This window comes from Poecilia reticulata, chromosome 5 (genome assembly GCF_904066995.2).
Source record: "Poecilia reticulata chromosome 5, P_reticulata-male-v2, whole genome shotgun sequence".
NCBI classification, from domain to species: domain Eukaryota; kingdom Metazoa; phylum Chordata; class Actinopteri; order Cyprinodontiformes; family Poeciliidae; genus Poecilia; species Poecilia reticulata.
In genome coordinates this window covers 20,210,557-20,225,582 of record NC_088834.1, presented here as the reverse complement: position 1 = coordinate 20,225,582, position 15,026 = coordinate 20,210,557, and the positions used below count along the sequence as shown (strand labels likewise).

General features: G+C 39.5%; 2 protein-coding genes across 2 annotated transcripts; one reads left to right on the top strand and one right to left on the bottom strand.

The window, feature by feature from the left end:
• Window positions 1-221: 221 nt before the first annotated feature.
• On the top strand, window positions 222-6,677 carry ctsz (cathepsin Z). Its single transcript, XM_008409988.3, has 6 exons — window positions 222-500; window positions 2,976-3,139; window positions 3,861-4,040; window positions 4,120-4,270; window positions 5,199-5,361; window positions 6,081-6,677. Exons 1-6 carry the CDS (start codon window positions 373-375, stop codon window positions 6,204-6,206), a joined length of 912 nt encoding a protein of 303 aa, XP_008408210.1. The 5' UTR covers window positions 222-372; the 3' UTR covers window positions 6,207-6,677.
• A 110-nt stretch (window positions 6,678-6,787) lies between these two features.
• On the bottom strand, window positions 6,788-14,681 carry nelfcd (negative elongation factor complex member C/D). Its single transcript, XM_017304653.2, has 15 exons — window positions 14,464-14,681; window positions 13,856-13,965; window positions 12,786-12,895; window positions 12,564-12,673; window positions 12,128-12,235; window positions 11,784-11,936; window positions 10,472-10,602; window positions 10,105-10,270; window positions 9,893-10,027; window positions 9,563-9,702; window positions 9,200-9,314; window positions 9,029-9,124; window positions 8,815-8,955; window positions 7,115-7,244; window positions 6,788-7,018 (listed from the first exon to the last, which is right to left on the bottom strand). The coding sequence occupies exons 1-15, from the start codon at window positions 14,518-14,520 to the stop codon at window positions 6,984-6,986; spliced, it is 1,737 nt and encodes a 578-aa protein (XP_017160142.1). The 5' UTR covers window positions 14,521-14,681; the 3' UTR covers window positions 6,788-6,983.
• Window positions 14,682-15,026: the final 345 nt, after the last annotated feature.

The following is a 15,026-nucleotide window of genomic DNA, read 5'->3' as shown; positions in this document are numbered from 1 at the left end:
TACAGGAGATCACAACCATCACCATCTACAATAACTTTGAAGAGTTCGCTGTCCATTTCACCACCTGATCTGTTCATTTCATATCTATTTGATCTTTCTGAGCAGTTACTGTTACTGCCAGTCAATGTTGTATTTCTACGTCTTGTGCTCTCTATGAATCTGCCCAGTCATGTTGTTTTTGTGCAACTCGTGATCTGCAGGTTGGAACATGTGGCCCGCCTCGGTCAGGTCATGTGACCCAAATCTCGGAACACCGGCTGATGATCACCGCTGACTTTCCCCACCAAACCATCAGTGTCCAGCTTGTCTCCGCTGCAGCAGGGTCCACTTAACCTGTCCTCTCCGTCCCAGTGAGACAGAAAGGTGCCGAACATGGCTCGGACCGCCGCGGTTTGCGTCCTGCTCTCGGTCGTTCTCTCGGCTGTGTCCGCCGGAGTGTTTTTCAACCAGAATGAGCCGTGTTATGTCCGCACACCGAGGAAAAACAACTTCGGTTTGAGGTAAAGTGTCACTGCTTTTTCTCTAGCATTTATCTATAAAAGTTAGCATAATTAAAGTCGGTTAAAAAAATATACTTTTTTTCCCCTTTTACTTATCTAACACCGTCGGTTGCGGTTAGCTTCAATATGAGCCGCTAGCTAATCTGACCGAAGACAGCAGCAGCTATGTAACTTCTTTATACGGATTAACTTCACTTTAAAATACATTTATTGTCTTTAAGTGGACAACATTCACACGAAGAGATTTAAAATGAGGTCCTGCTGAGCCCGTGTGTGACGTGTGGGGGTTTTAGTTTCGTTTTCTTCCTGGTTTTGTGCCAGTTTGAGTGAACACACAGTAAACTGACAGATGATCGTCAACATTTAACCACAGATCACGAGGTTCGGTCCAGTTTAGACTGAGGAAGTTACTGGACTACAGCTGTATAATCTGGTGCGGAAAGAGGAAACCTGGCTGGAAACGTTATGGGAGGTATTTTCCCCAGGTGTTTCTCTGTAAATTGGAATTTCATCAAAAAGTTATTTGGATTTTAGTGATTCAATTCAAAAACACAAAGATTCATTAAACCCTGATGAACATATTTAAAATCTTTGCTTCTGCAAATTTTGATTGATGACTTGTTTTTATTGAAATTCTTACAGAGTGGAGGGTATGCCACAAAATGTTTATGCAATTTAGGCTGGATGGAAAATTGAGTGGAAGAAAAACTCGGGAGCACATGCACTGGGGATAGCCGTAGCTCTGACAGAAATTTGACGCAAAGCTCATGTTCAAAATGTGTGGACTGCAGCTGGAGTCAGAGGTTCAACACCACCACACTTGGATTCATCCATGAAATGGACATAAGCATCTTACTTGGACTGGACCGTTGCCCAGAGGTCCAAAGTTCACTTTTTAAAGTAAATCCTGCAATTTAGTTTTGAAATAAAGCCTTCAGTGTCTGGAGGAAGAGCAGAGAGTCGCAGAGTTGAAGTTATTTTAGGTTCTGAAAATTGTTCACAGTGATGATTTGGGGAGCGTTCCCATCTGAATGCGTTGGTCCACTGTGTTTTCTAAAGTTATACGATTCTCAGTCAGCTCAACCATCTACCTGGAAATTTCAGAGCACTTTATTTGTATCACGACATTTTCAAAAACTTTCTAGCTGCTTTCATTTCACAAAAAAGCAACAATTCATCCTTAGGCCTCTTAAAGCAGTGGGCTCATTAACAGACACTCATCGCTTGGCAACGAGGTCTTAAAGCTGCATTACCTTAATAAGACGGATGGATGGTGCTTTTAGTTTCACATCATAACTCAGGAGCAGCATGATGTAGAAAAAGAAGAAAGCTGCTGGCTTCTCTCTAACACGTTTGAGTTATTTTCCTGTGAACGCGGAGGAAAGTTCACAGTTGGCACTTTGTGGTATCAGATTAAACATTCCTATTGACTATTCTAAGTAGTCAAAACCTGAGCTTAATTATTAAACTTTAAAGTTAATTATTAGTTTCTCAATCATGAAACTATTTCAACTGTTAAATGACATATTTTTGCTTTATTTTTAATCAGGGTTTCCCACAGTGCATTATAAGCCTGGCGGGCCACCAGACCTTTCTTGTGCCCCCACCAGGCTTAGCATTGCTTATTTTTCTTAAGTCTTTTAAAAATGTTTGCATTTTTTAAGATTTTATAGTTGGTGTTCAGGTATTAATCTTCCAATTTTCCTATAACACATCATTATCAAGTGATATTTTCAACTTTAATAATTTTTTTTACTCAAAAACATGACGAGCCGCTGGATGAATGACTGCCCTAACACCCAACCACCAGGCTTAGCAAGTTTTATGGGAGAAACCTTGATTTTTTTTAAATATTTTGCATCAAGACCTTCTTAAATTTGCACGCATTAAAACAACAACTACTGCATTACTTTACACCAATTACAGATTATTTATAATCGAGTAGGAACTTTTGCATAACTTGTATGCAAAAATGGATTCTCTTTTTGTCCTTGTGTATTGATGTTCGGTACAGTATTCATGCAGGAAGCAGTTTAGGATTGAAACGCCACATGTTACTGGAGCTGGCTGTTATCTCCTCAGTGTTTCTGTTTCCTGAAATTAATATTAGTGCAAACTGGTAATTTTAGCTCTGCAGATCCACCTGTCTGGTTTCTTTTACTTTTGGATGTGTTGGTGTGTTTAGCATGCTTGAGCAGCAGAGAATGTTGTCCCTCTGCAGCTTGTAGGTGTTTTGAGTTATTTTCAAATCAAAGAAGTGAAACAGAAGTGTGAAAAGTAACCATGACACGTTAACTGAGAACGCAGCTCACTTACAATGACTGAAGTATGATTGTAGATTAAAAATGGAGCCTTTGTGGATTTAAATGCTCTCTTTGTACAAAGTTGTAACTTTTTCTCAATTCCTGCATGAATTGTATAAGATAAATTGGTAAAAAATGAGCAGAAAGTTGATGGGCTCCCCTCCGTTTCCAGAACCGGTCCTCGGCCCCATGAGTACCTGAACATCTCTGACCTGCCCAAGGTGTGGGACTGGAGGAACGTCAACGGAACCAACTTCGTCAGCACGACTCGCAACCAGCACATCCCGCAGTACTGCGGCTCCTGCTGGGCGCATGGCAGCACCAGCGCCATGGCAGGTATGAGTCAACACGCTCCAGTTCTCACGCGCTTCTAGACGCCTAGCGGTTGTGGCGTCATCATCACAAGGCTGGAATGTATTTTTACATGTATGTGGTCGTTTCATTTCCTCTTGGAGACGGGCCCGTCAGGAACAGAAACCCGTTATGGTTATTGTCTCTGCTGTTTTTGAAAGCGGCAGAATGTAACTTCTATAAAAATGTATTTTTATTAAATTTTTTTTACATATTTGTTAAAACTATGTTGTGACAGTATAATGTAAAAAAAAAAATCAGCTCTTCTCCCAGTACTAACTACAGAAACAGACCGCTCTGTTGGAAACAATCACTCTCATGCTCACCCCAGCTTGCTCGCTCTTTGTTAAGCCGCAGCTGGTTTACTACCACAACATAGCCTGCCACCAATGCTAAGGCCAGTTAGCATAGCCACCAATGATGACTGCAATGGTAAAGTTGTTTTTACATCATTAACACTTTGAGCAGAATACACAAGGATGATTGACAGCACTAAGACTCTACTCCTGGCTCTGATTGGTTGGTTTTGACCATGAGTGGTGGATTTTTGCACACCAATTGGCACTTTTCTTTTTCCACAGATTATCTGTCTCATGCCATGCTGTCACAAAAATGTTGACGGTTTTAATAGATATGGAAAAAACAAACATTTTGGTAAAAGTAACATCCTGCAGCTTTAACGCATAATTCCCCCCGCCCCCCTTAGATCGCATCAACATCCAGAGAAAAGGAGTGTGGCCTTCCGCCTACCTCTCTGTGCAGCATGTGATCGACTGCGGCGACGCAGGCTCTTGCCACGGCGGCGATCACAGCGGAGTTTGGGAGTATGCGAACTCCCACGGCATCCCAGATGAAACCTGCAACAACTACCAGGCTAAAGACCAGGGTAAGACCGCCACTGCATGTGGAGCGACGGCTAGGTCTACGCGTCCAGACATCAACATGCTCTCTGTGTGACCCAAAAGATTGCAAGCCCTTCAACGAGTGCGGCACCTGCACCACCTTCGGAGTGTGCAACATCGTGAAGAACTACACCATGTGGAAGGTCGGAGACTACGGCTCCGTCAGCGGGAGAGAGAAGATGATGGCCGAGATTTATGCCAGAGGACCAATCAGGTTGGTTCAGGGTAAAATTCAATGGCGATCATAATTAGGTCTGTTGCTATAACCAATAAATAAATTAATCGCATGGTAAAATTAGTGCAATAATTTTTTTTCCTCTTTCAACCAAAAACTGGATGACAAAAGTCTTGAGTCTCATGTTTTGGTCTCAACTAGCCCCTTTTTTTTAGGTACAATTTTGTTTATAGACTTGTATGTCCATTTTACCTGTTTTGTGGTTTGCTTTTTTTATTTTGTATATTTAAAATGTCTCCCAGTTCCAGCATGAAAAGTTTATTGATCTTTGAGAATGTGTGCTTGCATTATTATGCCACTTCTACTGTATCACTTAAAAATAATCTCAAATAACTATATCGTTTATTGCAATAACTTTTAGGCCGAATCATGGTGCTGATTTCAGTGCAGAAAATCAATCAGCTTGTATCTTTTTTCTTTCAAAAATTACTACAATCTGCTCAGGTTTGCAGTCATGTTTCTGCTTTTCATTAAGTTTAGATCTGAAAGTTATCAAGAACCACAGATGGGTGTTGAATAATTCCAGTGATGGAAATGAACAGGAGAACCTGTTAAAAACCCAAAAAACAACTTAAGATCCCTTTAAAGCAAAATGGTTTGAAGGATATTATTTCATTAATCCTATAAACTGAAACATTTGCATAATACTGTATCCATAGCTGACTGCAATAGCATTGTGCAACATAGATCAACAAATGGAGAGTGAAATGTTACAAAACATTTCCATAGCTATAGATGCCATTGATAAAATCTCTTGTATGTTGATGAAGAACATGATCAGGAACCAGGAAATCACCCATATCTTCATGTTTTGTTTTTGTATCCTACTTTGTTTGTTCTTGTTCCAGTTCATATGTGTCTTAAAGCAGAAACAGGAAGTGACCTGATGTGTTTTCATGTTCTTCAGCTGTGGGATTATGGCCACACCCAAGCTGGACGCCTACACCGGAGGCATCTACTCCGAGTACCAGGACTTCGCATCCATCAACCACATCGTGTCGGTGGCGGGATGGGGCGTCGAGGACGGGGTCGAATACTGGGTCGTTCGCAACTCCTGGGGCGAGCCATGGGTGAGTTCTCAGCAGGGGAGATTCATTACTCTCCATTATTGTTAAATTTGATGTAAATCTAAGATACTGTGAGCTGCAGTTGCTCATGTATCATTTCTTTCTTCTTGAATGCTGGCAATTTAAACTTGATTCACTTCTTGGTGAATAGCTTGCAAAGCCATGAGCAGTTTTAAAGAGGAGAAGGAAATTTATACAGGAAAATCAGAGATTTAAAGTCTGACTCGGGTCATTATTTGTTTTAGAATGAAGTTGTGTCTAAAATCGTTAATGTAGTGTTTTGTGTTACTTGTTGAAGTTTGAAAATATCCCAAATTGCACTAATTTAGATTGTGGTCTTTAACCCATTACTGCTTCTATCTTTTAACAATTATGTTAAAATAAAAAAAAAATATGTTCTGGTCATCAAACACTAAAATGGATTCCTTTTTTTTCTAATATGGCAAATGCTAAAAGTAGATGTGAATTATAACTCTGACCACTAGATGGTAGTACTAGTAATATGCACACACCAGCTTGGCTGTTACGGTTTTATGTGAATTTTTAATGCTGGTTTAGAGAGATCAGAGGTTATTTTAGGTAAATAAGATATACACTGCTCAAAAAAATAAAGGGAACACTTAAGTGTTCCCTTTATTTTTTTGAGCAATATATATATATATATATATATATTTTTTTTTTTTTTATCAGTCATTCATTCTCTATCTTTTTCCTCTCCTCAGGGTGAGAAGGGTTGGCTCAGGATTGTGACCAGCGCTTACAAAGGAGGAAGTGGCAGCCAATACAACCTGGCGCTGGAGGAGGACTGCATGTACGGAGATCCCATCGTCCCCAAAGATTACCTCTAGACGACCTCCGGGTCACGCAATGCTGTTGTCTTCCTATCATAGTGGTGAAGGGAAACTTTTATATGCTTGTATACAAACAAAAAGGGAATTTTTTTTTTTTACATGAGTTTTTAAAAAATGATGCTAAGGTCTGAAGATTTGCTGTAGTGATTTCCTGCAGGCTGACATTCTGAGACTTAAATGAATTTTAATTGGAGGATTTGAAGCATCTGTTCTCTAGAGAGATTTTGATGTTTGAACAGCCATTTATCTGTGCATGATAAAAGATGAAACCCTTTTATTTGTGATGAAACCAAAGCAAAGCAGCACTGAATGTCTGTTTTCTGATTATTGCACTACAGGGAATGCGACTTTTAATGTGCCTTATTAGGACTTGATGTCAAACTAGGAATTATGCTACTTTATGTTGAGCAGTTCATCACACCAATGTTCTTTGTTCAAACAGTATTAATAAACACTGATGATAATTCAGCCTGTGAAAATTATTGGTTTGCACAACAATTAACATTTATTTTTTTCCAGCTTAAGTGGGAGATTTTCTATATCTGGGTTTTTAGTGGAAAAATTAAATAGATCACAAAAATACTCGAGCATTTTATTGTGAAAAAGCATGAAAGATAAAAAAAAAAGGAAAATAAAAGATGCATGTGGAGAAAAAACCCATTGAGCTGCGTCTTCAGAGACGTCCGTTTGTACCTCCTCAAAGTCCGAGCTGAGATCAGGTTGAACCCTGGATTCTCACAGAAAGCATCTCCTTCGGGTTTTCCAGTGTTGTTTTCAGTTAATCATAATGAAGTTTGACTTGCAATGAGCTGAAAACAATAAAAAGTTAATGTCAGGCTTCTGAAAGCTAAAACGCAAAAGGCCTACTTGACTTCTGGGACTCATTTTAATCTGTCGGCTCCTACCAATGAACTCGGCGACCGGGTCGTGTTCTCCCTCTGTGCGGATCGTTCCTGCGATGCTGTCGTTCTCCAGGATGGGTAAGAAGAGCTGCACGAAGACCGACGTGTACGGAGGAGCGATCACATCCAGCACCTTCAAGAGAAACGCTCCAGGATGAACTTCGTATTAAAAAAACAGATCTCCTTTTTCTTATAAAGTCATGAAAAAAATATTGCTACTGAGTTTTTAGCATTTATTGTATTACTGTCATTTTTATTTTTAGTTTATAATGTTCAATAAATATCAAAATACAACTTATAAAAGAATAAATTTAGCAGATGAATGCAAACCCACTCTGCATTTTCAAGTTAATAAAAATAAAACATCAGTATCTGGTCTGATTAAATGGGATTAGTGAGGAGTATTAATGCCGATTATAATCGGCCGATTTCCGTGAAAAATTGTATGATCAGCGATCAGCGACCATCGTCTCTTGTTGCCGATACCGATCACCTGCATCTCATTTCGCAACCTGCCTGTGCAGCTGGTCTCCTCTTTCCTTCACTCTGCACAAACGCGCAGCAACAAATCCTAAGCGATGTGGAACTATAACGCATTGAGTGAATGGGGAAGTTTGTTGGTGTGACTCACACACCAAAACTCTCTTAAAAGCTGCAGCATCGAACTTAAAAAATACATTTTACAAACGTATTAAAACTTTCGCTGTCCTAACATGAGACAGATAATCTCTAAAAAAATAATCGATCTCCTCCCTGCTCTGCATAATTACTCCGCTCAGTCAGAAACAGCCACTCAGAACTAGCAATAATCAGCTAGCCGCCGTGCTATCAGGAAGTTTTCATTCAGTAACTCAGGATTGTTTATTGTAATGGAACCTGTATTTGCCTTTGAATGTTAAGTTTTATACGTGAATTTTTTGGCAATGTTGAGAGGTTTTATTTTGGCTCTTATTATTATTTAGCCTCTTCAGAGCCTTCATATGTTTTCAGTCTGTTAAAGATAGTATTACCGATAGCAGTACAATTTGCACAATGCCTGTTTTGTTTTTTTCTTGGAAAAAGTGATTAAAAACAAGTTTTTGTCTAAATTAAGGTGAATTCATGGTTCCTTTTTCCATATAATGTAACCGGTAGTGTTTATGATTAAAAAAATAATAATTATGTGATCGGTATCGGTGATCGGCCCTCATGGGTGATCGGAATCGGCAGGAAAAAACCTGATCGGCACATCTCTACATATTACCAGAATAAAGTTGTAACATTATAAGAACTCAGACAGAAAAAGCTGACTCACAACTGTGGTAAATTGAAGAATACTGAATATCTTGTGAAGGTATTAGTTTTACTAATTTGGAAATCTGTTAGCATCAGCATCAGATTATCAGTAGCAGGATTTTGCAATGATTGTGCAAGTAATATTATGACATCATTACAACTTTATTGTCATTATTTTGACTTTATTCTTATAGTTGTTTTTCTTAGCCTGGCCCTAATACTCAGTTGTAGATTAACGCAGACCACAAAATAAATAAAGGAAATCTAAACAGGTTTCTCAAAATGTGAAACATAAAAAGTTAGAGTGTTGATACTATTGCAAAGCACTGCCTCCTTTTACATGATTGACAGAATCTGACCAAAGTATTAATGCAGTGTAGTAGCAGCGGTGCATTTCTTCCCGTTTCAACCCAGGCTCAACATGTTACCTCGGTGACGAAGTATCGAATGAGGGAGATGTCCGTGTTGAGTTTCTCCAGACACTTGCGGATGTAGCTGACGACCGGCAGGACGTAGCCGCGGCTCAGCAGGTGAACCATTCGGTCCAGCAGAGTCTTCTTCAGCTCCAGCTGCAAATGAAGTAAAAAAATATCACTGAGGATTCAGAGAAGCAACGAGAGGGACAAAGTCTGAGACGCCCACCTGCTCCATGACGTCCAGCTGAGAGTGCTCCGTCTCAAAGAGCTTGATGAGCAGCTGCAGGACCTGCGGGTGCAGCAGCTGGTGGCACGTGCAGATCTGAGCCCAACAACATTTGCTGCTTAGACTTCATCTTTGAGGAGCCAACACTTCCACCTGTTAACGCAGTCATACCTCGTCCAGCAGGGCTAAGTGGACCGGGGTGTGGTCTGTTTGCAGCTGGAAGTAGCGGGGCTCTGAGACGGTCCAGTCCACCCACTTTAAAACCCCCATGGCAACCACTGGAAACCTGCACACAGGAATTATCACCAGTAGAACCAGAGAGAGGCGGGAGGAGAGGTTCATGTGACACTAGAGAAAAACACAGACTGGCACGTGGACCAGAGGAGGATTACATTTAATATAAATAAATGTAAAAAGCCCTTTTAGTTTTTCTGAAGTCATGATTCTTTCAACAAATGGAATCTAGAAAAAAATAAATAAAATACAACACAAAACCTTACCAAATATCTTTTGTTCAGTCTCTAGTTGACTCACCGGATGCATTGGTACAAAGTGCCGAGTTCAGCCACCAGCTCCGTCGCTCCTTTGTTCTCATTACAGCAGAGGTTGTGCACGGTCTCAATGGCCTTGGATGTTGTCTTCAACTCCTCTTTATTGATGTTGACTCTCTTGTTCTGGTATTACAACAAAATACATTTTTAAAACATTTGGCCTTTTCATTCCAGTTTAGAAATATGTGTCGGTCTAGAATATAAAATCAGATAAAACACCCAACAGTCCAAGGTGTATCCTAGGAACTACATTAATGTTAGTGATTTGCTAGTAATAGATACAGTGTGCAAAGAGCGTCGTTATATTCTGTACCTTCTTCCATGTCTCAACCACGCTGGCAGCATAAGCCAAGATGTGGATGTATTTGTGTTTATGGTCCTGGTTAATTTTTGATCCAGGCTTAAAAAGTGACTGCATGAAAAGGTCCAGAAAGGCGGGAACCCTGATCTACAGACGGGGAGCAGAGGTTCAGTCATCAGAAGCAACAAATGGAAACAGAATCAGAGAGGTTTCATCTCCTCTACCAGCTCCACAGGAGGAGGGTCCATGCTGCTGAACATCTTGAAGAGAACCGTGATGTCAGCAGGATTCAGGGCTCCTTTAGACAACATGGCACCCAAAGCCTGGCAGGCTCGAGGGTAGGCTGCTGCCGTACCAAGAGCAAGGGTTATCTGACTGGCATCATGACCCCTGTGACAGACACAGCATCAGGGTTATTACTGACACTTATCACAAACAACCCAGCCACCATACTGGCTACAACAAAAGCATAAGGGGAGCTTTCTGGAGAGTTAATTATTAGATTTTTGTCTCTTCCATCTAACTCAGTTTAGATGGGAACCTTGTCCATCCTCGCTCTGTAACTCTTGCTAAATTACGAGGCAGCCGTACCTCTGATGTGCCGACTTCTGGACCTCCTGGCTGATCCTACGAACAGCGGAGCCGCCCTGCTCCTCCTGAGCCAGGATGGACATCATGGCCTGGGCAAAGAGGTACGTGTGCTCGCCATGACACACCATTTTCTGCAGAAGACAGAAGAAGAACAGAAAAGATCATAGTTTCAAAATGAGCTCTTTCATTTTATAAAGCTGATTTAAATCAGGCCTTCTGTCGTTTTCTTTGAACTTTTCTCCAAAAAATAGAAAATGAACAGGAGAGATGCATCATTCTTAAGTTAATAATCTACTATGTAATTAATATCTTGTCGGCTAAAATCGCTTAGGTAGTTGTGTTCTTCTCAATAGGATACAATTTATTTCAAACTACAGAAATGGTGAATTTCATTTATTTATAACCCTTTCTAGAGATAAAATTTGTGTGATAAACATGTTCCTCAAAGACAGCATCAAAAATAAAATATGAAAAGACAAAAAATTAAAAACCTTTAAAAAAAAAATCATGTTTGGACAGGAATATGTTCAGACGCTTTTTATAAGAATCCAAACTGTTATGACAACAACTGTTCAAACAAACATGTTTTAACCAAAAAATTACAGGACAAAGACTCAGACCTGCAGTTTTTGTTAAAGTTTACTAAGTTTTTTTATTGAAAGAAACTGATTTGGAAAGATTTTTTTTTGCATGATTTTGTCATTTTTTGTTACTTGCATAAATTATTGTCATTTTCACCCTTGAAATACCAAAATGTTCATTCAAATTTATATTTTGGTTCATCTGATGATGTAATTTTTAAATACTAAATAAGTGATAATTTGACCAGTTACTCAGTACTTTTTACCAAATAATTTTTTACTCTTGAGTAATTCCCTGGGAGGTTAGTTTCTACTTTTACTTGAGTATAAATATGTTGAAGTAGTGCTTCTCTCACTTGAGTTTGGGTTCTCTACCCGCCTCTGTTTTTAAGTCTTTTTAAGTCAGAGTCTTTTCTACTGACATAATCATATACAATCAATCCATAATCAATACATAATAATCTGAAGTTTCTGTTTAGACACAAACCTTCTTGGATTGGAAATATTTCTGAAGCAATAAATGTTTTTGACAGGTTGTTTCGTGTGACATTCAGGAGATCCTGATTGGTTGAAAACAAAATCCAACTTCCTTAAATTTGTCTCGATATCAGAGTTTAAAAGTTCAATCTGTTGCCTGATCAGAGGAAGTATGCCTCTAGTATTTATTAATTTTTAGAATTATCAACTTTGTCTACAGCTATAAGTAAAACAGGAACACAAGAAAGGCTCACAGCAAACTCTGGCAGGTTCTTCTCCAGGTTTTCTTCTCCTCCGTCCAGCAGCGTGGCTAGAGACGTCCTCAGCACCCGGGAGAAAACCTCCAGCTGCTGACACGCTGTGGAAACACTGGTGATCTCTCCCTGATAGCCTGCATCAGAAATGAGCTGAACAAGAAAAAAAAAAAAAACACAAAATATGAGGACGCTTCTTCAGCCACCAACCTACACATCATTTTATTTGTGGATATACTGGAATTAACTAAAACTGAGTGCAGTAAATATAGCAGCAGGACTTCAGAAGAAATCTAATGTAAATAATTTTAGATCGAATCAAAGTAGAAAATATATAACTGTACCTTTACAGTGAAGTTGAGCATCAGGCAGTCGGGGTGAGCCTCTGCCAGCTTGTAGAAGAGATCCCTCCATGTTGTGTGTGCTATCATCTGCTCGAGCCAAGCTGGAGTCTAAAAACAAATCAGACGGTATAAATCTGGACTGGTTCGTACGGACTAGAGCTGTGAGATACTGGGAGAATATGCAACATGTGATACATTATGATGGGGCTGCGGGGCAACAATAAAACCTGCTCCATCTTTATGAAATCATTAAAACTTTCTGTGAGCTTCCAGACAATATTTATTGAAGTATCCATCCTTCTGGGTAAATATATTATTTACCCAGACGAGTTACATTTTAAATACTATGACATAAGATAATGATTGCAATCTGATATGCAGTTCTAACAGGGCCTGAAATGTGATGTATCTGCTCCTTCCTGCTCATAACACCCACCTCTCCCTCAACCGTGAAGATGGAGTCGGCTTTCTGGGGGTCAAAGTGCTTTATCAGGAGACTCTTGAGGTGGTTTTCTACTCGCTCTTGGACCTGAGCCGGTTCTACACCTGCAGCCCAACGAAACAGCTTACAGATTAATAACAAAGCATGGATACACTCCACAAAATAAACAGTTGATGAGGCGTTTCCATGCTAGTTTTCCTGTATTTCTTTACTCACCCATCTGAATGAGCCACTCTGCCAGCAGATTAACAGTCTGTGCAACAGCAGAGTAGTTCTCAGAGAGAAGCTGGATGACGTGTTCTGGAGAGCCGCCTGCTTGGAAATATCTGCAACAGCAGCAGCCGGGCTTTTAATGCTTCTTATGTTTTTGCTTTTTTAAATCACATCTATTTGTTGCAGATCAAACTAATTGTCACATCAGACAACATAACCAGAGTAAATAAAAAGAGATTTCATTCGTTAGAGGAAAACGGTTACCCAAAACAGCCTGGTGTTATGTGAAAAGTTATTAGGACACTAAACGCAGTGACTGGTTGTACCTTTCAAATGGGGAACATGTAATTAGTTATGTACCAAGAAATGCAATTAAAACTTCAGAAAGGGCTGGATTTCTTTGAATATCTTTTCTCTTTTCATTTGAAAACTATTTTTTGAATTTCTTCAAGCTAGCTTGTCACATTTAACTGTGAGAAAAGGTCAAAATCTGTCTAATCTGTTAAGGGGTAAATGCTTTCTCACGTTACTGTATGCAACGTTACACCGCTTTTTAAAAGTCGCAAAGATAGATAAATTACGCCCCCTTTTGGCCAGTTTGAATATTTACAATAATAATTATTGCTAAATCAAAACACACTTGATTATTTTATCATATAATAAATAATAGCAGCTGTGTGAAAGTGGAGGTGCTCGGGGTCTTACGTATGTCAAGATTTTATCTTTATTAGTATTTGAGTCCACTGGACAAATTTTTGGGTCAAAAAACATTTTTTAATCTAACTATAGTTACAATATAAATTTATGCAATTATAATGTAATTGTATTTTTTTTCTTTAAATTTAAAGAAAAGTAATGATAAACATTTGCACTGTATGAAGCTTTTTCCAATTGCAGGCTAATGCATTTTGACTCACTTTGAAATATATGTGGTAGTTCTGAGCAGAGCTGAAGTTTTTATGAAAAAAGCTGATGAATATTGTTGTGTGAGGACTTAATGGCAGTGATCTGTGGGTGTATGTGAGAGACGCACAAAGGTTAAACTTGTGCGGTATTTTAAAGAAGAACCTCACCGTTTGAGGGTGTTGAATATTGCAGGCTCCATGATGTAGTCCCTGCTGGAGAATTTCAGCAAACAGTCCTCCTGAACTTTTCCATCATTTTCCTCATCGTACCCATCCTCCTGAAAGATTCAATAATATGCTTGTTAACAGGAGCTAAAAGCCTGCAGAGGGTAATTCAACATACCTCGCTTTCTTTCTATACATTAACGCAACTTTAAAGTGATGGCTTTGCACGTTAATGACAGGTGCAAGATGCAAGTATACACAAGTTTAATATGCTTACACTTTGATCAGAATATGCATAGCTGATACGCAATTCAGGATTAAACGTTAAGGCAGTTACTGAATATAAATGCCATAATTTTTTGTCAGTTACAAACTGAAGCAACTGTTTTCAACTAATATAAATGCTCTGTATTATTATGATTTTACATTTATTAAACCCTTAAAGTGGATACAAGAAATTTTGATGTAATGCGATTACATAAATATCACAGAAAGCTGACGGGAACAGTAATATGTGAGGAGTAAACCGGGGTAAAGCTGCTTAGCCTGCTAACCGAGCTAATGCTAACTAACGGTCATAAAAGCTGAACAGCAACAAGTCCCGCTCTCACCAGCGGTCCCTCCGAGCTCTCCCAGTCTCCAGCCCCTCCGTAATATTCATCGTCCATGGCGGCGGGAAGAAAAGGAGACGCTGCGCCCACCTACACTGAACCAGCTGCGAGTGGTAAATGCTGGTGATAAATATAGCGTCCTTAGCAAGTAAGCTAACAACAACTGGAGGAAGATGGCGACATGGTGACGGTCTTGTGAGAAATTCTGTTCCCCTGTGAAAATCTGTTCCCCCTGTGTCGGGAGCGCGCATTGCAGCCAGAGAAGTGGATCCGGCGGATCTGACCATATTCACGGCGCTTCTGATCGATTTCTCGGTAAAAACTACTCATATAATCATGTCATTGTTGTAACTTTCAGTTTAATCGGCAGCTATCGAAATAAAAATACATACATAAATAAACGAGGTCTTGTGTGGAGGTCTTTTTACGCTGTTTTGTGTTATTTTAAACGCGAAGTGAATCGATCTTTTTTTCAGCTTTTGTCTCGTAAGCCTGACAAATAAAAGTCAGTCAACAAACACAGATTTCCAACACGTTGTATGCATTTATAATTTTTCATTTCT

Bases quoted from the DNA above. Each gene is read 5' to 3' on its own strand.
- ctsz (XM_008409988.3), top strand. From the start codon at position 373: ATGGCTCGGACCGCCGCGGTTTGCGTCCTGCTCTCGGTCGTTCTCTCG. The intron at 3,140-3,860 runs GTATGAGTCAAC...CGCCCCCCTTAG, and splicing joins CAGCACCAGCGCCATGGCAG to ATCGCATCAACATCCAGAGA. The intron at 4,041-4,119 runs GTAAGACCGCCA...GTGACCCAAAAG, and splicing joins CTACCAGGCTAAAGACCAGG to ATTGCAAGCCCTTCAACGAG.
- nelfcd (XM_017304653.2), bottom strand. From the start codon at position 14,520: ATGGACGATGAATATTACGGAGGGGCTGGAGACTGGGAGAGCTCGGAG. The intron at 13,966-14,463 runs GTGAGAGCGGGA...TGAATCTTTCAG, and splicing joins AGAGCTCGGAGGGACCGCTG to GAGGATGGGTACGATGAGGA. The intron at 7,019-7,114 runs GTAGGAGCCGAC...TATTGTTTTCAG, and splicing joins CCCGGTCGCCGAGTTCATTG to CTCATTGCAAGTCAAACTTC.